The sequence below is a fragment of the Glycine max genome, chromosome 19 (genome assembly GCF_000004515.6).
Source record: "Glycine max cultivar Williams 82 chromosome 19, Glycine_max_v4.0, whole genome shotgun sequence".
Classification (NCBI taxonomy): domain Eukaryota; kingdom Viridiplantae; phylum Streptophyta; class Magnoliopsida; order Fabales; family Fabaceae; genus Glycine; species Glycine max.
Window position 1 is genome coordinate 4,415,563 of NC_038255.2, and position 24,091 is coordinate 4,439,653.

At 28.4% G+C, this 24,091-nt stretch overlaps 2 protein-coding genes and 2 non-coding genes across 4 annotated transcripts; 2 read left to right on the top strand and 2 right to left on the bottom strand.

Annotated features, from left to right (window-relative positions):
- Positions 1-76, top strand: MIR4380B (microRNA MIR4380b). The gene has a single exon (NR_048708.1). It is a non-coding gene; the product is annotated as a microRNA MIR4380b (primary transcript).
- A 4,056-nt stretch (positions 77-4,132) lies between these two features.
- LOC100816983 (hyoscyamine 6-dioxygenase) lies at positions 4,133-12,892 on the bottom strand. The gene is made up of 4 exons (XM_003554881.4): positions 12,599-12,892; positions 7,527-7,777; positions 6,123-6,444; positions 4,133-4,796 (listed from the first exon to the last, which is right to left on the bottom strand). Exons 1-4 carry the CDS (start codon positions 12,806-12,808, stop codon positions 4,566-4,568), a joined length of 1,014 nt encoding a protein of 337 aa, XP_003554929.1. The 5' UTR covers positions 12,809-12,892; the 3' UTR covers positions 4,133-4,565.
- Positions 12,893-18,582: 5,690 nt separating this feature from the next.
- Positions 18,583-18,656, bottom strand: TRNAI-AAU (transfer RNA isoleucine (anticodon AAU)). The gene has a single exon. It is a non-coding gene; the product is annotated as a tRNA-Ile (tRNA).
- An 85-nt stretch (positions 18,657-18,741) lies between these two features.
- Positions 18,742-21,133, top strand: LOC100812361 (zinc-finger protein HCF222-like protein). Its single transcript, NM_001253098.3, has 2 exons — positions 18,742-18,863; positions 20,727-21,133. Exons 1-2 carry the CDS (start codon positions 18,751-18,753, stop codon positions 20,944-20,946), a joined length of 333 nt encoding a protein of 110 aa, NP_001240027.1. The 5' UTR covers positions 18,742-18,750; the 3' UTR covers positions 20,947-21,133.
- Positions 21,134-24,091: the final 2,958 nt, after the last annotated feature.

Consider the following 24,091-nt stretch of genomic DNA (forward strand, 5'->3'; position numbering starts at 1 on the left):
GCGTACGGATCAACAATCCGTATGAACCATATGGATTGGCAATCCGTATGGTCATACGGATTGTTGATCCGTACGTGTCATTTTTTTTTTTTGCACTCCTTTCTTTTTCTGACGACAGAAATTGATCAAAATTCACCGTATACTCTTCACAAATGCACGTACACCACCGTAGACCAAATATGCTTTCAAATCGCTCTTAACGGAAGTAACTTACACTAAGTGATGGAAATTTTGCGAAAAAAGATGGTGCTGCAAAAATGAAAAACTGAACCTGCTATTTACAACCGAAAATACCGTAAGGATATTTTTGACATTTTCAGAAATTGCTGGATGCCCCAGCAAAAATGTTGGGTGCCCATGCCAAATTCCTTTCGGGAGGCAAAATTTATGCCCCAATGTGGTCCTATACTAGAAAACAAATCAAATTAAACCTAATTGAAAATAAATAAATAGAATAAAATTCAGCAAGTTTAACATATAAAATTTTGAGAAAAATATATGAATTTATAAAAAAAAGTTAACATAAGCCTGAATTTTTTCAAGTCAAAATTTTATTGGCTTAGAGGCTGCCTAATTTTATTTGCCTACATTTTTAGAGTTCAATCTAACCTTAAGCATGAACGATTCAAGTTGACCACGAGACTCAAATGGCTAATTCTAGGACAAACCACTCTCAATTGATTTTTTTCATAGATGACGTTGATCTAAAGATTGAATATTTGATCACATATTTATTTAGGGGATAAAATTATTTGTCAAATTATGTTAACGAAATGGATGATATGATACATAATAAAAAAAAAAGTGAAAGAAAAAGAATATGCTCTTGTTTTTTTTTTTTTCTTCTTTTTTCAAGAGATTGTTAAGTTTTATCGATAGGCCAAGTAGCTCTCTTAACATTCAGAAAAACTCGCCTAAAATAAAATAAATAAGAAAAGAGAAAAAATATATTTTTACTGGTTTGTACAACAAAGAGATAAATATCACTTATAATTCTAGAATGAATTTATCACATAAGATAAAATTGTATCTAGGGGTGGAAATGAGTCAAGCCAAGTCAAGCTTTACTAGGCTTGAGCTCGGCTTGAATACTTAAGGTTTGAGCTTGACTCATTACCTATCATAGACTTTTTTTAAAGGCTCGGCTCGGCTTACATAAAAGTCTGGCTTGGCCACGAACCTATTTAAAAGCTTGTTTAAAGACGTCTTTGATCAATTAATTATTTTAAAACCTAGTGAAATATTAACTAAAAAAAGAAACTTATAAAATTTCGTATAAGCAATGTACAAATCCAAAAATAATTCATAAACAAAATCATATTGAATTCAAGTCGTTAAAGCACAAAGTATATCAAAAGAAAATAAAAAGAGCATAATATTAAAAAAATGTATGGATTAGGTCCTCAGCCCCAAAGCTTACAAATCTATTTTAAGTCCAAACTCATAAACGAAATAAAATAAAATCTGGACAAGATAAGATAAGATTGGATGAAATAAAATCTGAACGAAATAAAATCTAGATGAAATAAAATCTAGATAAAATAAAATCTAGATGGAATAAAATCTGGATAAGATAAGATTTGATAAAATAAAGTTATTATTATTATTATTATTATTATTGTTAATTAAAAGCTTAACAAGCTTTTTTTATAGTTTGAGTTTGACCTTTTTATCTAAAAAGACTTTTTAAAAAACTTGAGCTTGACCTTTATAATAAACAAGCCGAGCCGAGCCTTACGTAGGCCGAGCCAAAGGCCCTTGACAAGCTGCTCAGCTCATTTCCATCCCTAATTATATCTTATCTTTTTTCTGTAATCTAATTAGAAAAATTAAACCCATCACATGTATAACAGGGATCAGAAAGCTTTAGGTAACTAACTTCACTCAAACCTATTCTTTACCTGCTCTTTTTTTATTTTATTTTAAAATTTGAAATATTTTTCGTGGTTTTTAATTTACATTATATCTTAATATTAAATTAATTATATGTATTTGGAGTTAGATATATTTAAGATTCAGAAAAAAATTATATATATCTACGTGTTATTTTTTTTTACAAAATATTCTATTCTCTAATAGTTTTTAATGTAAAGATAATGATATTCTTTCATCCTCTTGGATAAATATTCCTTTTTTATATTTTTTTTAGAAATTATTAAAAAAATATTTTCTTAAAAAATATTCAAATATCATTAATTTATTTTCGATATTATTTTCCTTATATAATTTATTATTGATATTTTAGAAATGATAAATAATTAATTTTACAAGAATTTGTTAGCCTTCTCTTTATATTTATTTGAAAATAAATGATGTGAGAATTAAAAATTATTTATTAACATTTGCCAATACTATATGAGACATGAAATTTTTTTAATATAATGGTTAAAATATCATTTTCAATGACTGAAAATAGTTTTGATCAGTAAATAAAAATGTTTAACATTTGAATATAAAAAATTTGATTAATGTCAATACCATTTTTTAGTATAAATCATATTAGCAATTTATCATTTTAAAAAATTTATTTAATTATTTTCTATGTATATATATTTAAAAAATATGAATATTTTATAGAAAATTTGATGCATATATAAACCTTAATTTTTTCATATGCCTCCCCTCCTTCTAATAGTTTATCATGGCTTCGTTCTGTTCATATGTACATCTCATTACCACCATAACAAGATTCTGTTAAATATGATAAGAACACTAAACATATTTTTTCTTTGTAAGTTATAATCTCGTGTTCAACCAATATTTTACCCTAACAAAGAGATAAGGAAAATTTATTCTCGTGTGATGATAATCTCTCTTCATAAGTAAACATTTAGATATACCTTGCTTATCATCTACTACCTCGCTATCCTCCCGAAATTACGTTCCCATATGTTGCACTTGCACCAATTTCATTTACGTTACTAATTGCCAATTACATGCTAGCAGAGGGTAACGTGTATATGTTAGATAGAAACCTTGTTTAGCATTTATGCAAATAAACTAATAAGGATATTTTAGTAATTATAATATATTTACAGAAAAAATAACTCAATTAAACACACGTTTTAATTATTCTTGGAATTTAAAAAAATATTTTCAATCAATATTATTAGTTAACCAAACAAATTTTTTAATAATACCCAAAAATAACATTATATGTTATTCAATTTAAATTTTGTAATGATCCTAAATGTCATTAATGAAATACTAAGACTTTAATGCGAAAAGATTTACTTTTAGTCCTTTTAAAATTCTTGAATTAGTTTAATTAATAAAAATAGGTATAAATTTTTCATGAATACTAACATGTCATGTAAACATCACAAGTAAAATTAGAGCCCTCAAGTCATAAGATATAAGGTACTTATGTCCAAAGACACTGCATCATCAAAACATCATAAAAAAATCTACAAACACAACACAAATGGTTCCATTAAGGAAATAAATACAACATACATTCATGAAAATATCTAAACTCTAAGATGGTTCCAAGGGTTGAATCTCGCCCCCAAGTCTACCATTGAGTCTACATCAACTATAAATGACATGCTCCTCAAAAGCTACATCAAAATTTGTTCCCTATCAAAGATATGGTTATCTGATTTCAATAGAAAATGCAAGGATAAACTCATTTTAAAAGAAACATTATATAATTGAAACAATATAAGATCATCATGTTCAAAGAGATATAGAAATCCTTCATTTTCCTACAACCATGTATTAATACAACTCATCAAATAACACATCATTCTCAAATCACAAATATCAGTACATATGTCTAACTATCATGTTATGTCATGCTGACTCTTTACTCGCAGAAGATTTCACCTTGAGTGATTAACCCATATGCATCCCTTAACATAGTTACACATTGACCATTTAGGAAGACTCAAATTAATCATGTGGAGGAAGAATGATTTTAGTAAAAATAGTCGAGTGTAGGTAATGACTTACCTCCAACGTTGAATTAATCGCAAACTTAAGCATTTTTTTATATATATTTGAGTCCGAAGGACATAAGTTTGTCTTTCATAGTTATAAATGACTATATGGATTTGTCATTAACCCTTGTAAATGAGTTTGTACTATCTATGAAAAGTAAGATAGAATCAAAGAAAACATTAAACCAAAATTCTAGGTAGAGTTAGAGTATGTAAAGTTTTTTTTACTTCTTCATCCAATCATAGATTACCATATCTAGTAAAAAAAATTTGTGTGTACAATGACAATACAATGAGACTTGAACCTATGGTATCATGCAAACTATCTAAACTCTTCACCACTAAGCTCTATCCAAACTCACCTACCCACTAGGTCAACCCTAATGGATTCCATATAGATTGTTTACTTATGTAATAATCATTTTAAAAGATACATATTTAAGTATAAGACATTAATTGTGAAACAAAGAACCTACGCATGAGAGGGATTATATAAAAATAAAACTACATATACACCATTAATTGAATTCTTTAGTCTTTTGTCTGGAGAAACTTTTCAAAGTCATAATCGACAACATGCTTCATTGAACAGTGAACACATCATATGTGTACGCACTATTTCAGCTATTGCAGTTCTTCTTCAATCTTGGGACCCTTTTGAAAGAAATTTCTACGAAACTCTCCGAATGTCATGGATTTGTATATTGCTGGAGTGCTTTCATTGATCAAAGCTTGTGCAGGTTCTATGATGCTTTCAAATGATGGATAGACGAAATAGGCAACACTTGTGCGTGCACTGCTCGAATTCGTCACAGCTCGGTGTTCAGCACCAACAAGCCTTCCATTAGTTATGATCTGTAAGATTCAGAGAACAATTTATCAAACTTTACTTCGAATTAAGCTTAAGAGCAATTGACAATTAATTAATTAAATTAATCTTTCACAGTTTCTCATGACGAGGTAATGATAACATTGACTTGACAAGGACTTTTATATATATTTTGTATGTAAGTCGTGTTTTTGTTACCCACTATCAAATATTTAGATAAAGTACTTGTAAATCATCATTTTATTATTTGTTAAAAGCTACACGACTTGCGTGGATCACAACATGATTAAATTACTTTTGCGTAATGCATTACATTATGATTTTTGTAAAAAAAATTACGAGTAACAATGTAATTTCGTGGGCTGGACTCTAATATTCAATGCAAGTATGCGGATTTAAAAAAAAAAAAAGCTGATTATCTACAAGGTCCGTTGATATAATAGGCCGACACACAGATCTTGATTCATATACACACCTTCTAATATTATTATAATTTTCTAATTTATATGTTATTTTGCATACACAGTGTCATATATATTGTAGAAAAGACTTAGGTGTGATCCATTCATAAAATGTTATTTTGGTAATATTTGTCATACTATTAAATAAATCCTTTTACAATCTATTATGGCCGACCTAGTGATGGAGGGTTTAGATCAATGACAGATCTAGAATTTAGAGTTAGTAAGAGTAATTTATTTAAAAAATTATTATTATTATTATTATTATTATTATTATTATTATTATGAAAATCAACGTCAAATGAAATGAAATGTGTCTAGTTGTAGCATAAAAATATCTAATGAATTGAAAAGATAACAAAACGTAAGAAAGAAATAGCTAGTAAAGAAAAAAATTTGACAACGGAAAAGTTGAAGGGCAAGAAACTAAAACTAAATGTACACCCCGTCAAACCTAGTTGTGTTCGGCCACTGGTTTGGGTATGTATGAAGACTTATGTTCGTTCTTCATTTCCTCCATTGTTAAAAAAAAAAAATCCTTTTATATAAGTTATGAGATGCTAGCTAAAGCATTATTACATGTCTTTGTGTATATATATTGGAAAAGATATTATGCTATCATCGTAAACTTTTTTTTTTATATAAATTAGGATGAAACCTATGTTATTATTAGTTAAATGAAAAAATTAATACATGATTTGGGATTATCATATTATAACCTCTACATGATATATAATTAAGTTTTATTAATTTTTCATCATAAATTAAAAAATTGATTACATATCACATAAAAATTAACCGAGACTATATGAACATGTGTGATAGTAGGGGACATGAAATCATTTCTCTTGTTAAATGAGACTAAAGCAAAGTGGGAGAATAAAAAATAACCTGCAAGAGTAGACCAATGTTAACCACAAAAGCGTTGGGAATAGGCTCAACTCCAATCCATTCTCCATCCTTCAGGACTTGAAGTCCTTGAACCTCCTTATCTTGAAGCAAAATGGTGATAATGGTAGGGTCCCTGTGCTTAGCTAAGCCTAGTGTTAAACTTGGGTCAGGGCAAGGAGGGTAGTGATGAACCAACACTGATGGATTTTCACTTAGTCCACCACAGAAATATCCTAGGTTTAGCCCTAACCCTTCACAAAGCAGCTCCAAAATTTTAAGGGCTAGTTTCTTCAATTCTCTTGTGTATTTTCCAACAACATCTCTGAAAAGTTCCAGTATGAAAGTTTGTGTTAGTTAGCTAATTAAACATGGAGTACAAGATTTCATTATTTGTGACGATATATGATAATATAGATTCTTTTAAAAAAAATGATAATATAGGTTATTCTTGGTCACATCAAGTTAAAATGTATATTTAAGAAAACAAAGAAAATAGCTCATTATTAATATAAAAAATTCAGTTTGAGCTGGGCATTCTTGGTCACATCAAGTTTGGTAATGACGTAATCACTTCTTATTTAGTTCTAAAAGCATCCGAATAAACCGAAACGAATCAAATCACTTTCATTGGAAAAATGTATATTTAATTCAAATTAATGTCAAAGACATTATAAAATTACGAATTTATTCAAAGTAAAATGCCAAATGATAATGATCCATCAGAAAGGCCTACATGAAGTTGACCTCTAATCAAATCTACGTAATATTAGAATAGTTTATTTTTCATATACTTATAAAATAATTAAAATTGTTCAAAGTATGACTTTTAATTAAAATAATTATTAGAAAAATCAATCATCTTATCGTACCGAATAATTTATAATTAGAATTTTTTGGTGAAACTTTTATAATTAAATGATCGTATAATAAATATATTAATACATTGCAATTAAATTCATGTTAAAAATTAATTATAATGAAAAAGAGTATCATAATTTAAAATAAAGGTTAAATATATTTTTATTTCTAATAAATATCTTATTTTTGTGTTTGTTCTTTAATAATTTTTTGTTTTGCGTTCAGTCCTTAACAAAATAATATTTTTATTTTTGGTCATTGATATTTTGTTTTAATCCCTGATAAATTAACGAATTTTGTATTTGTTCCCTAATAAGTTAGGATCAAAATTTATTAATTTATCAAAGATTAAAAATAAGTTCCAAGGATCAAAAATAAAATTATTATTTTATTAGAAATTTAATACAACACAAATTAATTATGAAACAAATGGAAAAATCAAATATTTATTAAAAATAAAAAATATATTTAAGTCTTCAAATAATAAGATCGAATATAGAGAAGAAAAAAAACTAGATTCAAGCAAAATATGGAAATAAACTTTACCGGTATTTGGATGGTTTTTGTGGCCAATACTCCATGTATTCCCCAGAAGGAGGACAAGGATGTGTTAGTGAGTCCTTCCAATAATGAATCGCATCTTTCTTGTAATTCTCACTACTTGTATAAAGCTTGCAGCTTCCATTTGGGTCCTTGGAGCATTCATTTACCTTCTCTTTGGGAGGCATGGCATGGAATTCTTTAAAAATGTTCATTGTTTCGTCCATTAAATCCTTGGAAACTCCATGGTTGATAACCTATATATTTCACAATTAATTTTTTGGACTATGTCAATTTTCTAGGGTATATATTTAGCTCAACAAAACCAAGGACTATTTATTCTAGAGAAGAAACTTAAGTATGCACATGCATGGAGATGAAAATATCACTAATAAAAAAATAGTTTTAACATGCTACGTAAACATTAGTTTTATAAAAAATTAATTTTAACAAAAATAGGAGACATATTTATAACTAATATAAGCTTTTTAATATCGGTTATTTAAAAAATCGATGTTAATAAATTTACATTAATATTGTTTTTTTTTCAAAAACTGATGTTAATATGGAAGTCATTAATATCCATTTTATTTACAAATTGATGTTGTTGGAGTTTTTTTTTTTATATAAAAAGGAATATGGCGCCCAAACCTTTTGTCTCTCACACTGATCGTGTTCTCGTTCTCTCACTCTCACTCTCCTCGTGGCGGTGAAATGACTCCCGGTCTCGCTCTCTCATTGGCGTCAACATTGTCTGTTACTCCCTTGCCCATCTCACCACTGCATCGCTACATGTCCACCGTGCCACCATGCAATTTCTCTCGTGAAACTCCCATCTCTTTCTCTCGCTAGTAGGTTCTCTTTTTCTCTCTATTGCTCGCTGCACACTTTCTCTGTCTCTCCCACTCTCGCATTGCCCACCGTCTCTATGTTTTTCCTGAACATATTTACATGTTTTTGAAATTATTTACTTTGAGTTTACTTGGATTTTGGTTGAGCTAGGTCATGAGCACCATGTTTGTGAATATGCGTGAAAGAGAAAGAGAGAAACATTTTGGTTCTTTATTTCCTCTTCAAAGCACCACATATTCTCCTTTGCCATGTATGATAGTTGAATAGCACACTAAGTGTTTGCAAAAATATGCTAATGATGTTTTTCCAATTCTTATAGACCGTGGTTTGAAAATGAAAGAAACGTTGTATTGTTTGTATTCAGGTAACCACTTGTGATGATTTAGACTCCTTGCTCAGCTGCTTCACCAAGTTAAATAAACTCTTCATCCCTTAAATAGTGTTACCTTACCCGTATCCATCACAGGTGTTCTACTTGGTAATTGATATATGAAAAATAATGAGGGTTGTGAACTATGAAGATATATGCATATTGTGCATCTTTCCTTGGCTAATTCAATTTCCATTAATTGTTATTGTCGTGCTGTTTTGTTTGTTCTGTAAAATGTTTTTTTAGGAAGAGGCAGCTGGATAGTTTCTGTAAAATTATTACATATAGTTATGTAGTACTAGTTTTGAGGGAAGTTGTTATCTACAGAAAATTAACTTTTTAATGTTAATAATCATTAATTAGAGTGAGGATAGTAAAATAAAGGTTGTCCTACCATGAAGCAACCTAAGAACAGCTTCTAAACTTATATGCAAGACTACTAGCGGTTTTACATTAGTGTTTTAGTAATAATTGATTTATAATCATTAAACAAGTTTGTCACAAATTTGAGTAGGCTATATGTATGATATATTATATAATTAAATTCATGAGAAAGTTGAGAACCAATCTCCCATAGCAAAAATACATACTTTCTAGTTGCAAGCACTCCACAAATTTTGAACCTTATACCTCTACCAATCACTAATTATTAATCATTAAAACATTAGTTAAACTCTAAAATTGGATTTACTGTAGTTAGAGAAAGAATGTAAGAAGAATATATATTGTTAATACATTAAAATATTAATAAAATATAAGCTGAAAATAATTTGGCCCTTTAGATTTTGACTGCAGTAAGAAATTCCAAGTCTTGTAAAGGATACTAGAGAATAAGTTTGTAGAAATTCAACCATGAATTGCCAAAAACGATGTATCAATAGAGGAATTCATCACTTGGATCAAATGCTACCGAGTACCTCTTTGCACTTCATGCAGGGAAGGAGGAATTCTTCAAACTTCTTGTATATGAGCATAAAAAAAACACATATAACACTCAACTGAAATATTATATTTTGGGTTGACTAAAAAATTAATTTTAAATTTCCTTATATTATTTTTTTACTGCGTTCTTATATCATCTTCTTATTACTATTTTTTTTTTATATTATAAGCACAAATAGATCCAGAAATCTATTAGAGGGGGTTAATTTTTTTTTTCTTCGTTCCTTTATAATTTTTAAATATGTCAATTTTTCTTCCTTTATAGTTTTACTTTAGTTTACTTTAGTTATCACCTTAACTATTGGCCTAATAACAACACAACTAATTTTTCCCAATTTTACATTATCTAACTTTAACCATCATTATTTTACTCCATATAAAATTTACTTTACACAACTTTAAACTAACTAACTTAAAAATATATATGGATATACATAAGAATATGTTTTAGCACTTATTCTCACAAATCATCTACCTTCCAAAACTATCTTTCAAATTTTGTGTATAAAAGAATAATTAATTTAAATTTAAGAATTCATACAAATTATTTGAATTCTTTATCATTATCAAAATAATTATATAAAAATCAGTTCACCTTATGAAAATATTTTATTTTTTTAATTAATTTATTTTAAGCTTAAATAACATTTTGATCCCTATAAAATAGGATTTTTATTTTTATTTTAGTCATTTAAATATTTTTGTTTTTTTTATTTCAGCCCCTTTAAATAACATTTTGTAGTTGTAATTGTGATTTGTAGGTATTTTTCCTTTTGTTGTTTGCATCGTCATCACAACATTCATTGTTATTGGTAGTGACCATCTTCACAGGTACGAATGTCTTTCATAAACTTTTGATGTTCTTTTTTGTTATGAATGTTTTTATAACTTGTTTTATGTGACTATTGCTTTATATACAATTAATGTTCATCATGACTGGACCTTAAATTCTCGTTTGAGATTCAATACATTAATTCTTCCGGACAGTTTGGATTAATCGTTGTATTGAATATTGAATTATTAATTTGGATAGTTTGGGAAGAGTCAATTTTTTTATAGTAGATTCATACATATAGGTTAACTTTATTTTCTTAAATTTGATAAAATTTTAGTACAATGCATTTGACTTTGTTCACTGGGTGTATACTTGATTGTGGTGGAATTCATGTCACTGTTTTCATGTTGTGTACTTGGAGATAAAAAGAAAATGCTGTAGAAATTTTGTCAAATCTAAGAAAAGAAAGTTAAGCTTTACATATGAATGTACTATAAAAAAATATCTTCCTGAATTGAATAGTGCCACACTTTTAATGAAAAAGGTGAGGTTTTCATGCATCCAATAAACTTTATTATCATAGAGTTATTAGATGGATCAAACTTGAATGAATGCAAGTCACATGAGCTTTGCATATGAGGAAGACGTTGAAAAATTCTTGAAATTCATATTTGAAAGAAGTCAACCGGATGAGGATAATGTTGTATATCCTAAGGATAATGTTGTCATCTGGTTTTGTTCTTTGTATAATAGGCCCGATAATTACTTGAAAGGAATTATTATCAAGTCAATTGTATTTTGTAATACATTTATTTTATCATTAGTATTTGACATCAATATTTTAATTGTATAATACGCATGCATGTTTCTCTTAATCAGTGTTTTGAAGGGATTCAACGATGATCAAGGAAGTAAATCCAAAGTTGTTGCTAGAGGCATTGTAGTTAAAGTAAATCATTTAAACAATGTTTGATGCCTTAAAAATTACATTTTATTACTTTGTACAGTAATTTTCAGATAACTTTGGATATCTGAATATCCTATCCAATTTAGTGTAAAAAGCAAAAAGAAAGCATTGAGTACAGATATTATGTGATGCATTGGATATCAATAATAATCCTAGAAGGTTTCAAGGATAATTGAGATACGGTAATTGTTTACTTCAAAAACAATTTTATTTGTTATACTTGTTGTTATTTATGTTTATTAACTTATGTTTTATTATATCATGTAATATTTTACTAATAAAAGACCATTGGAATCAGAGACAATGAAGACAATTCGCATTCAGTGGACAAAATATTATCTAAAAGTTAAAAATGAAACACGAGGTGTTTAGGGGATTTTACAATTGTATATAGTTATGTTTAATTAAATTTGATTATAGTAGATAATTTTATGTATTGACATTATTGTTTTCTTTAACTATTTCTTATAATTGATACTAATTATTCAATAGAAATATAAAAATTTGTACTATGAAATTGTTTGGATTGGTCTATTTTTAAATTTGCAGGTTTGAGTACTATTAAAAAAAACAATCAGGATATTAAAAAAATTGCAAAAAAAAATCTTGGTTTTCTTAAAAAATCAATGTTGTGCACTCATAATAACATCAAAACCGCTTTTTTTTTACATATTTTACATTTTTTTTTGTTTATTGCATATTATACGACATCGTTTTTATATAAACAAAGATGTTATTTATTGTATTTAATATCGTTTTTAAAAAAATCGATGTTAACACTGAGTTTGTTAATGTTGGTGGTTTCAACATCAATTAAAAATCAATGTTAAAAGTTAAAAAAAAAAAAATCGATGTTGAAAACCTATTTTATAATAGTGTATATGGTAGAAGAGAAAAGAGACTTATTCTCTCCTATGCTCTTACAATTGCAACGAAGAGAGAAAGACAAGATTTAGGTGTGACTTCCATGATAAATGACAAAAGTTCATCTAAATCTTATGTCTTTCTTTATTTTTTCTAATTCGAGAAGAGAAATTACTGTATGATTTGAGATGATCATATGTCTATAATTCCATATAATCTTTACGTGATATATAGTTGAGTAGGGCACATAAAGAGAAGAAGAGTACACATAAAGACAATAGAAAAGAAAGTTATTGTGAGTTTGAAACCTGGAAAAAGCCATATTCCTCGGAGGCTTCCAAAACTTGTTTTGTGGTATCACCAAGGTCATGTCCTCCAAAATCAATCACCGGTATTGCCTTATGCAAAGAACTAACCACCCTGCCAGGCCTGTTTTCTGGTAATTGCACAAAGGATGGGGGCACCGAGGAATGAACATTGTACCAACTAGACACAAGCATCTGATCCAAGGTCTCCATATGCCTAGTCAAGTCCCTAGAGTTTGAATTGTTCTTTTGGACAAAAAAATGATGAGTTCCACCTTCTAGCCCTCTCTTCTTATTGTTAACTTGCATATGTGGGATACAGCGATGTGATCCATGCAATTCTATTTTGTTTTTGTTTCCTGTCAATTTCCTTTAATTAGTTGCAAACTAGAGTGATGTGTGTGTTGCCATATGATGGTAACATAATTAATATAATTTTGCAAGGAACTTCCAATTATTAATCACATCACCTTTTATTTTATTAGTTTGAGACTCTCAACTGGCATCCAAGAACTATTTTGAACCTTAATTAATTTAAATTTAACCGGGTGAATTTGGTTAAGGAGATCAAACTATTTCATGCTTGTTTTTTTATGCACAAAAACTTAAGCTAAAACTTTAGGTCCTCATGTATGCGTGACTTAGTTATAAGTTATAAAAAAATTAAAATCATTTTTTTACTTTTACTTTATAGTTTTAGTCTGTTTCTTTTTTTAAATTGTTTTCAACTGTATAATTTTCTTTTAAAAGATTTACAAAAAAAAAATGTAAGACTCTTTACATGAGACTGCAATAAGAGGATTTAGAGTGAGAGTAGAGCAGAAGAAAAAATGGACTTTTCTGCAAGCTAAATCAAAATCAAGTCATGATCGAATTAAGTTACAAACACTAAATGATTATTCTTGAAAAATCAACTTAGTTGACCTATTTGTTCATATTTAATGAAGAAGATATCATTATATATTTATATATTCTTAATTATTAAATGAGCTTAGTGATTAGCACCCAAGAAAACAATGTTAAAGTTAATAACATAATCAATTTTAATTTGATCGGGGCAGGTTTTCAATGAAAGAGACTATATATTTCATTGTTTATTATGAACATTAGTTGCTTTATGCAGAGCTGACAGTACAATGTATCTTATTCTTTTTTTATGGATTTTGAGCACATCAATATGGAAGAAAATGACGCCGAATTAGACCTAAAGTTGTTTTGCAAAATTCACTATACTACTGCTAAATGAACATATTCATATTTATTAAGTTTTTATTAATCAACAAAATAAAATGTATTATATATGTATGGGGCACAAAGGGGTGGTGTTCAAACCCATCTACATATAGTGTGTAACATAAATATTTTCTAACCATTATCCTATCCCAAAAAGCAAGTACTGTATCTAGGCATAGAATATAAAACATATTCCTTCTTATCTCAAATATAAGAGGAAAAATATGACACATTAATTAAAAACATTAGTTAATCACATTTAATTTTATTAATTTTAATTAAAAAACAATTTTTTTAACTTATAGAAAGAACCATTAAATCTAGAATTTCAATTAAATGAAAAATATTTTAAAGATAATAGCATTAAATATTGTTGCTTTTACCACTACATATCACGCATGCGCTATATTGACTCTTTGGCAAATGTGTAGGTTGTCAAATAATATTCAATAAATAAGAATTATCGTTCCCACAAGAATTTGTATAATACTTAGTAAATATCATAAGTTTTTACTATTTAAACTAACAAATGAACAATGATGATTTCAACATGGCATTCAATAATAAAAATAAATTAAACAAAGCTGTAAGTTAAAATATTTTTGGGATTTATGATAAATATACATTAAAACGAATTGAAGTTCAAATGGTGAAGGTTGTCGGAGTTAGATTTGGCCAAACCAAATTCTCTTTACACTAAGATAAGATGGTCAACTTGCAATTCAATGTTAATATCAGTCATAGTTTAAAAATAGTATTTTAATCCTTAATTCTTTAGGTAAAAAGACCTAAGTTGCTCCATTAAATGTCAATTCCTTGCATATTTAACAAATAAATTTGTTTTAAGCTCAATGACCTAAAAATAACCATTAACCATCATCCAATTCCTAGCTTTGAGGTTTAATAGGCATTTTACTACAATTCAAGATAGAGAAAGCATTTTCCAATCACAATCCTATCTAAAAATAAGCTATGGTTGGTCAATTCATAACAAGCATAAAGCATAGAAGTAAAAAACTAACACGGAAGAATAAGATTGATATATAACAATATTTGAAAAGAAATACATAAAAGTATAAGGTTCAGTTAGAATCTAATCCCAATAACAAAGGGTTTAACTATCCATTTTAATGAGTAGCGTCCAAAAGCAAGATAGAAGGAGGAAAATGAAAGAAAGAAACTTGGAGAGCACAAACTTGAACAAAGAAATTGTTTTTACAGGCACAAAACATCACCCCCTCCCCCGAAAGGGGCACGAATTCTATTTATACAATTCTAAAAATCTGAACTTTACTGAAAATATGCTTAGGTAAAAAATTTCGAGCTTGAGGAGATTCTACAACTTTACAATTCTACAATTTTGACTTGTTTCAGCTTAAGTCAAAAAATGTTAAGCTTAAGCTAAATTTTCTTGTGTAGCTTTGATGCATCTTCTCCACAAGGAAACTCCAATTTAAGTCCTCATTTCCTAGCTTGAGCACACTTGAGCCGCAGTCTTCCATTTAAAACTTTCACAAACTTTGATTCAAGTTATCACTCAATTCACTTCAAATTCCTACAAAAAATAATTCATCCATAAACATATGTAACCTATCAAAATGATAAACTAAAGAGAAAAACTACACGTTCAAAATTTTAACAATAAAAAGGCACAAAAAAAGTTCTAAATAAGGGAAAAGATGAGATAATTATCTAAATTTACATATTTTAATTTTTTTTTGGCAATTATCACGAATCACCCATATATTCATCATTCCTTCCTCCAATTTCCATTCATGGCATCTAGTCAGAGACACGCCAACATTTGTCTGCCACGGTGAATGAGCAAACTTCATATTATGACAAATTTTTCAACCAAAACCATGAGAAACAAGTGATATCCTGCATTATTAAGTTGTGATCCAATTCATAGTTATTAAGTTAATTGGTTGTTGCATTGACAAATCAACGTAGATTAGGGGGAAACTAAAAGTAAGACTAACAGAGCAATATCACGTGATGACTCAGTGGTACGGTTGCATTGAAATTTAACAATCAGCTTATTATGTTAAGCAACTCATTCATAATAATGCATTAACGTGGAATGCTTTAATTTGAATGTTGTTAGCTGATGTGAAAGAGAGTTTAATAATGAAGGGATTTTTGGTTATATTTTCAACTTTCGCTTCTAATTGTAGAAGTGAATCATTGTTTTCACTCCATTTTTTTAATTTAAATATTAAAATTAGTTAAAATAAAAATTATATAATATTTAAAATAGTAAAATAAGATGAAAATAATGTAATATTATTATAGTGAATAATTGTTTTCACTCCATTTTTTAATTTAAATATTAAAATTAGTTAAAATAAAAATTATATAATATTTAAAATAGTAAAATAAGATGAAAATAATGTAATATTATTATAATATTTTTAAAGAAATTATATAAACCAAATCAGACCTAATTTTCAAAAGATAGCCGCCCCAAATTAAAGTAATTTTGATCAGACAGGTGCCTAAATTTGTTTCACTTAATTTTGCATCGATCATTACCAAAATGAAAAGTTACCTCCTTCAGTTTTGGTTAATGTTTACTTTTAAGAGACTTTTAACAACTCTTCCTATTTAGGTGATATACGTGGCATCTGATTTTTTTTCTTCTTCTCTTTTTTCTCTTCATTTACCAAAAAAATGTGGTGCTTCTTTCTGAAAAAAATATTAGACGGTCTTTGGATTACATAATTCCTAATTGATTATTATATAATACTCCGTATTTAATTATGTATTATTAATTTTTCTTATAAATTAAAAAAATATAAATACATGTCATACACAAATTAATTGGAACCTTAAATACTTGGTCGTCTTGAACTAACTAATAATTTTTCTTTAGAGGTTTTCAGTGTACGTTTTATATAATCAATAAAATTATAAGTACGGTTTTCTTAAAAAAATTATAAGTAATAGTGTGATTTGTTTCCTCATCAATAGAATTAATTAAGAAACCTTAATATTCTTTTAAGATCATATATGTTTTAGATTTTTTAATGTTTGTTTAAAATTGACTTTAGTCTTTATACTTTAAAAGCAATTTTTTTAATCTCTTATATTTTTATATATAATTAGTAAAAAAATTACTAATTAGGACAAATTAATGCATCAGTGACAAAATTTTCATTACTAACGGTAATTTTCATTATCAATATTGGCATCACTAAAATTTCAAGTGACAAATTTTTATAAATTTCATATAAATTGTTTCATTAAATATTATTGTTAAATAATTTTTTTTAGCGAGTGAGGGACAAAATTTGCTAATTATTAAAATATGAGCACCAAAATCATCATTTTTTTAAAATAATAGGGACTACAACCATAAAGCATAGTCATAACTTAATGAAAAAAATCAATTTTGACCAAAAATTGATTAACTTAAACAAATTTCACTCTTTTAAAAAAATAAATTGTATTCAATCCTAATGTATGTTTATTTGCATATATAGTTTTTTTACATGGTATAAATTCGTCTCAGTGTTCGATGACAATAGAGATTATATTCTTAGAAATGTTATACAACATCACACTCTAGTTAAAGGTTCTTGAAATGAGAACGTTAAGTTACCATAAAATAAGCATAAAAATTACCATAAAATATTTGACTAATGTGGACACATGCAGGTCATAACCGTATACAATAGTTATAATGTGCCTATTGCTGTCTCAATTATATTGAATTGCCCTAACTTCGCTATCTGTCATATTTGTTAGACCTAGTTGTCCTATCGAACTGTATTTCGATAATATAATAGCATTTCATAATTTTCATCTATCCACAAGTTTGTCATTAACGGCGTACGTTGTTGGCGGCTTATGTTTGTTTGTTCGTGAAAATTTTGGTAGCATGCCGGTTCCTTTCTTTGTCTTTGTTTGTTTTTTTTTACTTTAAAGAAAAAAGTTATACATGAGATCTTATAGATAATATGTGTAATTTTTCTACTTTAAAAATTTAATGATAAATATTGAAAGACTTAAAGCTTAATCTTTTGTTACTTTTTATCTTTGTACTGTCCTGCGTTCACTCATTATTTTTCATGACTAATTTTAACATTAAACCAACATTTAGTTTTGTGAATTTTTAGATATAAATAATGACCTATAAAATATTTTATTTAAATAAAGTATATTAGTTAATAGTTTTCCTGACATCATCTTACTTAATATTTTTAAAATCTTATTGAATTGGTCAATGTATTAGTTCAAAATTAAATAGCGCAAATGTAGTATCATTTAGTTCAGTAAACTTTACTAGACATATTATATTACAGTAGTTTGTCTACTAGATGAAGTAATGCTACTTCATGAGTTATGCGAGCAGTGATCTCTGAAAAAAAAAAAGGTTATTTCAGTAAATATATATTTTATTTTATTTTATTTTTTTTAAAAAAAAGAGGAAGAGTGCTTAGCAATGAATAGGACTGCAAATAGCAAGAACCGTAAACAACCAACAATACTCATGGCCCAGAATAAAGCGCCCCCACAAAACTATTTTTTCACTTGCAATTAAAATAGAAAAATGCCCTTCGATCCATAAAAGTAAAATGTTGTCCCTTTTAAAAGACAAATAAATAAAATCTAAGAATTTTAAAATTCAATCTTTAATATACAATAAATAAAATTATAAATAACTGAAGATCTCATTGGATCCGCATATGCAGAGTTACGGCCCATATTCTCGCAGGCCTAAACAAAATAGAAAATAAAAGCTTTAAACTTGGCCTATGCAGGTCTCGAACCTGCGACCTTCGCGTTATTAGCACGACGCTCTAACCAACTGAGCTAATAGGCCAGTTGTCTATTATTTCACGCGTATAATTTATATAATAATACTAGTTGAGTGACTATTAAAGCAACATGTGGGACAGAACAGAAGAAGGAAGAGAATGGATAACATCACAGCAAGTGAAGTAGCTGGTTTCGGAGTGGGTGCTGTGCTCCTCTGTGCCACTGTTGCTGCCACCAAAGTCGATGCTTTCTTCTCTTCTTCTCAGCGCAGGTTCTCTCTTCTCTCTTCTCTCTTCTCTCTTCCCTTTTCTTTTTTTATTTATTATTTTTTGCCTTCATTCATTTCTTTAAATTCTTGTGACCATGAAACCCTATTAGACTTTGTTGGGTGGCATGTGTTTCTTTGGCATAATTTTCACTAACCCATGTTTTAACTTTGTCTCCAATGTTACCCAAATGCAATCAAAGTTGTGTTATAAGCTCATCATTTTTTTTTTTAATTTCTATCTCACACCAACATTTATTTATTTATCTTTGCAATATTTATGAATTGTGGCCATTCTTATGCCTAACTAGTTACTAAAGAATCTGCACCATGTTTTAACTTAATTTGCTCATCAACTGTTATGTACTTATGTCTATTTTAATATTTGGTCTGGTGCATAAGCTAATCAAGCATGCCTATTCGAACTTGTTTCATGTTGCATGCTTTTTATGACTTATTTCATTTTTTTTTTCCATATCATCAAAGCATGAAGGAAAACATGGATCCAAAACCTGCTTATTTACATTCTTTCCCATTTCTGAAGGTTTTATTCAGTGTATTATGCCCTAGACCTAACCTTAGAGGGTAGAATTTGATTCATGAATGTCAACTCCCAAATAATCAACCTCCGAAAATTGTTAGTACTTCTACAATACAACGAATACATTTTCTAGTAATTGGTCATTTTGAGACACATTTCTCATTTAAAACCAATCTCCAAGGCCACACTCTGACATCAGATGTAATTAGCTAGTGTATATTTCCAGGTTCTTTAATCTTTTGGGGTCAATCTTTTTTATCCCAGAGAAATATCATGTGGTTTCTCAGTGTTAGAATGGTCAATTTACTTTTAGCGATCTTCTTTCTTATCGCAAGTTAGTGAAATAGTGAAGTTTCTCATTCCATTCCATTCCATCTCAAAAGCAAAGATGCAAAATGACAAATTTCTAATGAAAAATGCTGAATGGGAAAAATACAACCACATCATCCATCCAACAATGTTAAACCTCTGCCCTTGGATCCAAATATTATTGGCCAGTCACTAGTCAGATTTTCCTACTACCCTGTGGATCTACCTGCATAGGAAGAAAATTTATGATGAAGAGTAACTTTTGAATGTCATTGTTTTGTTTCAAATGCTTGCTAGCTAATGTTACTTTTGAATATGCTAGCAAGGTTATGGAGTAGCACTTGTATACATGTTTTGCAAAATTGTGAAAAGTATGATCATAATTGTTATGGTTGACTAGTTATGTCTTCCATATGGTTAGGACTCGAGAGGATATATCTAGCACTTTATTATATCTTCTGTACATCATTTTATCTCATCACCAAGATGTTGGTGTTTGTTTGTTTCTCATTTCTGAATCAAGTTGGTTGGATGTACTTCAAATTCTGTACTTTTTTCTTGGATTCGGCAACTTCAGCATCTTGGATTCTCATGTCCCCTTTAAGTCCCCTTTATAACATTTACTTGGTATTATTAAATCATGTGAATATTCATTTGGGGCATGATATTTTCAGTCTTGCTGCTTGTATATATTATACCCAGCAGGTTATCAATATTGGTAAACTACTTCAGTATTTGATTCTATGCCATGGTGATATTGAACCTTTCACAGACCCTTGAATTATAATGCACTCGTGATGAAGTGAATTGTGGTGGCTGGATTTATACAGTGTCCGCAAAATGGTTGTAGTTGAAGAATAAAGAATTTATGATATTGAGATAAATACAGCACAGTAGATTCTGTAGAACTATGATGAGAAAATATTGCAAACAAGCTCCATAGTCTGTAGTGAGACATTAGTTTTTTTGGCTTTTGCCACCCTCTCTTTTTGACAGATGCTGCAACCTCTTACTTGCAGCTCATTAGGGATGTGCAAGCGATGTGGCAATCTTAGGCGATTGGCTTGCTCGACATGCAAAGGAACTGGGTCTATCAGAGAAGGGGGAATACTTGGTATTAAACTCGTAGAAGATTTGTTTGAAACAATTGGTAATAGTGAACCAAAGGTGAAGCAGATAGCATGTGTAAAATGTCAAGCCAAAGGTTACTTTTCATGTCCTAATTGTTCTGAACTATAATCACTGTGGTTTTATGTTCTATACCTACAAGGATTTTTGCCCAAAACATTCAATTTCAACATGTAACATTGTGAATTGTTATTATAGATGGTGGCATGCAGCATGCAGTTTATCTTCTGCTCCTCTTGTAAATTTGCTTCATGCCTTGTTACTTCAATAAACATAAATTGAATACTTCTTCTTTGCCAGGATTCTTTGTATGTTTTATCTATCAGTTGTTTTCGTTTAGACTTCATTATTGACCTTAATTTATTAGTTTTGAACTGAATTGTTTGTGTGTTAAATCTTGCATACCACAAGATCATCTTTAGTTCATTCTAGGAAGCATACCATTGGTGCATTTGTTTGGTCATTGGACCACTATTACAAAGAGAGAAATGATAATTTTAGAGCAATAATGCTTTAAGAATAAAGACTTGAATATAAAGGGTTAGCAAATTGTAGTGTCAGGTTGAATTGCATGTGAATTTGTGAGAAAGTTTTGATACGGCACTAGAGTCCGAGTAACAGATTAGAGAGATGTTTCATTAAAAAGTAGGTTTAATCATACAAGTGGTCCCTTAATTATAATTTAAAGTTCAATTGAATCCTTCAATTATTAAAATATTCAATCAAGTTCCTTAATCGTTTAAAACACAATGATTATATCCTTTCCGTCCAATTGAGTACGATGTTAAGTTCCCATCATAAACGTTGTCAATTCCAAAAACCTACACCCAACACCCTGATGCTTCCGCATGCTTCTCCGTCTTTGGCCGCAACCCAATCGTCCAGAACACTGGCAACGCAGGCGTAGGTTGCAGAGAATGCGATTGTGGAGAGGAGGTTGAGGAGGAATGAGCGCGAGATGACGAAGTAAAGGTAGGAGAGCTTCGTGTTGCACGAGTGTGAAATCGAAACTTCAGAGAAAAATGTAAAGGGAGAACACTATGTTTTGGGGGAAGAAGCGGTGGTGTAATAGTGGAGAAAGAAAGAAGAGTGTTGGGGAATGACTTTTGCACCCTCCAACATTGGCAAACGGATGTTGTTAGGTGCACCCAATGACACAACACTTTAACCAACTAAACTAATAAACTAATTACGTTATAAAATAAATAATGTTATACATAACACTAAAATTTTTAATGTATATTTAATGCGCATGTAAATTTAAATAATAAATTTTGTTACAATTAATTTTGATATAAATCGAACAAATTATTTAATTCCGAATATTTTTTTAAAAGTAAAAAATATTTACTATTACAAAATTTACTATATATTAAATTTTGTAATAGTAAAAAAAAATTAATATACAAATGAGTAATTTAACATATTAATAATTAAAAAAAATAAAATTATTTAATCCTAACACTTCAACTTTTATGTACTAGCTTGTAAATGATATTATTTTACCATGATATTAGACACTGTCAATTTTTGTTTATATGAGAAGAAATTCCTAATATTTATAGGCTAAGATTTGCGGTAATTACAAACCATAATGTGTTGGCCGTCATTTTCAATCATATTTAGTTTAAAATATATTAGTGGAAGTCGTAAGCTTAGGATGTCTAATACAGTACTATATTCAAAGATTAATCACTCTGATTGATTTTACCATCTTAAAATACTAATACTTGGTGTGATAAGGCTCAGCATGATGTGATTTTTTTATTTTTTGGTTTCTTTTAATTCCTTAAAATTTTAATTTTTTTAAATTATTAATATGTTAAATTACTCATTTGTGCATTAATTTTTTTTACTATTACAAAATTTAATATATATTAAATTTTGTAATAGTAAAAAAAATATTTTAAAAAAATATACAGGATTAAATAATTTATACAATTTATATCAAAATTAATTGTAACAAAATTTATTATTTAAATTTATATACGCATCAAATATACATTAGAAATTTAGTATTATGTATAGCAACATTATTTATTTTATAATGTAATTGATTCATTTGCTTAGTTGATTAGAGTGTTATGTTAATAATTTAAAGGTCACAAGTTCGAGTCATGTTTGGATCATTATTTTCGAATTAATTCATAATCAATATTTTTAAAAAAAAAAATGTAACTTAGATCTTACAAAAGAGACTTCTATTTTCTCCATTTTTATTCTGATCGCAAAATTGGTTGAGAGTTTTTGTAGATGGTTTAGTTTCGAACAAAACCCATCCAAGAATATTTTTTTTCTTTCAGTGAAGGTATTTCAAAAAAATGATTTTGGGGTATTCTTGGTGTGGAAGTGTTTGTTGATGGAAACTTAGACTTTTAGATTGGTTGTTGGTTTCCATCATTCAAATTGACAAATTTGACCGAAAGGATAAATTGTTACTTTTTAAATAATTAAATGATTTTATTGAATATTTTGATAATTAAAGAACTTAATTAAATTTTAAATTATAATTAAGGGACCAAATATATAATCTAGTCTAAAAAAGTATTAAAGTGAATCTTTTATATCATGTTTCAACATTTTTTAAATATTATACTATCTCTCACTTGTTTGCCTAAAATAAAAACGGAAAAAGGTTTCCACCTTTTAATCCCAATTTTGGCACATTATGCAATGTCTTACATAACGATTAGGTTATACTTGGTAGACCTAGAGTTGTTTGGCAACCATTGATCTCCTAAGAGTATGATAAGAGGGTAAATGTGTAATATACATTGTGCTTATTTGTTGTAGATTTTTTTTAGCCAAACCTAACTTTTTTTCATTAAAACATAAAAAAGTTTATATGACCTAAGCATCAAACTAATAGTGGGATTAAATAAGTTTGAAAAATGGTCAAAAAAACAGAAAATATTAATTTTAATAAATAATTAAATATAAATAAAAAAATTTGGATAGTCCGGTTAACTGACCATATGTGAAGAACCTCTAAGTTTTTGTATATACAAATAAAAGGAGAGTACTACCAAAAATTTAGATGAAGGATTTTTTTAAGCAATTTAAATGAAGGATTGATATCCATATTACTTGTAAAAAATAATCATACTATTAAAAATTTTCTTTCGTATAGTTGGAAAAATGAATACTTCTCATTTTTAGCCTCACCTTATCAGGTTAATTCCGTTACTGGATGTCAAATTCACCGTAAAACAAAAAATACTACCAAGTATATAACATTGCTTCTAAAGAAGAAAAA

Coding starts and splice junctions, on each gene's coding strand:
- LOC100816983 (XM_003554881.4), bottom strand. CDS start 12,808: ATGGAGACCTTGGATCAGATGCTTGTGTCTAGTTGGTACAATGTTCAT. Junction 7,778..12,598: donor AGGAATATGGCTTTTTCCAG/GTTTCAAACTCA, acceptor TGAAATATATAG/GTTATCAACCATGGAGTTTC. Junction 6,445..7,526: donor CAAAAACCATCCAAATACCG/GTAAAGTTTATT, acceptor GGAACTTTTCAG/AGATGTTGTTGGAAAATACA.
- LOC100812361 (NM_001253098.3), top strand. CDS start 18,751: ATGGATAACATCACAGCAAGTGAAGTAGCTGGTTTCGGAGTGGGTGCT. Junction 18,864..20,726: donor TTCTCTTCTTCTCAGCGCAG/GTTCTCTCTTCT, acceptor TCTTACTTGCAG/CTCATTAGGGATGTGCAAGC.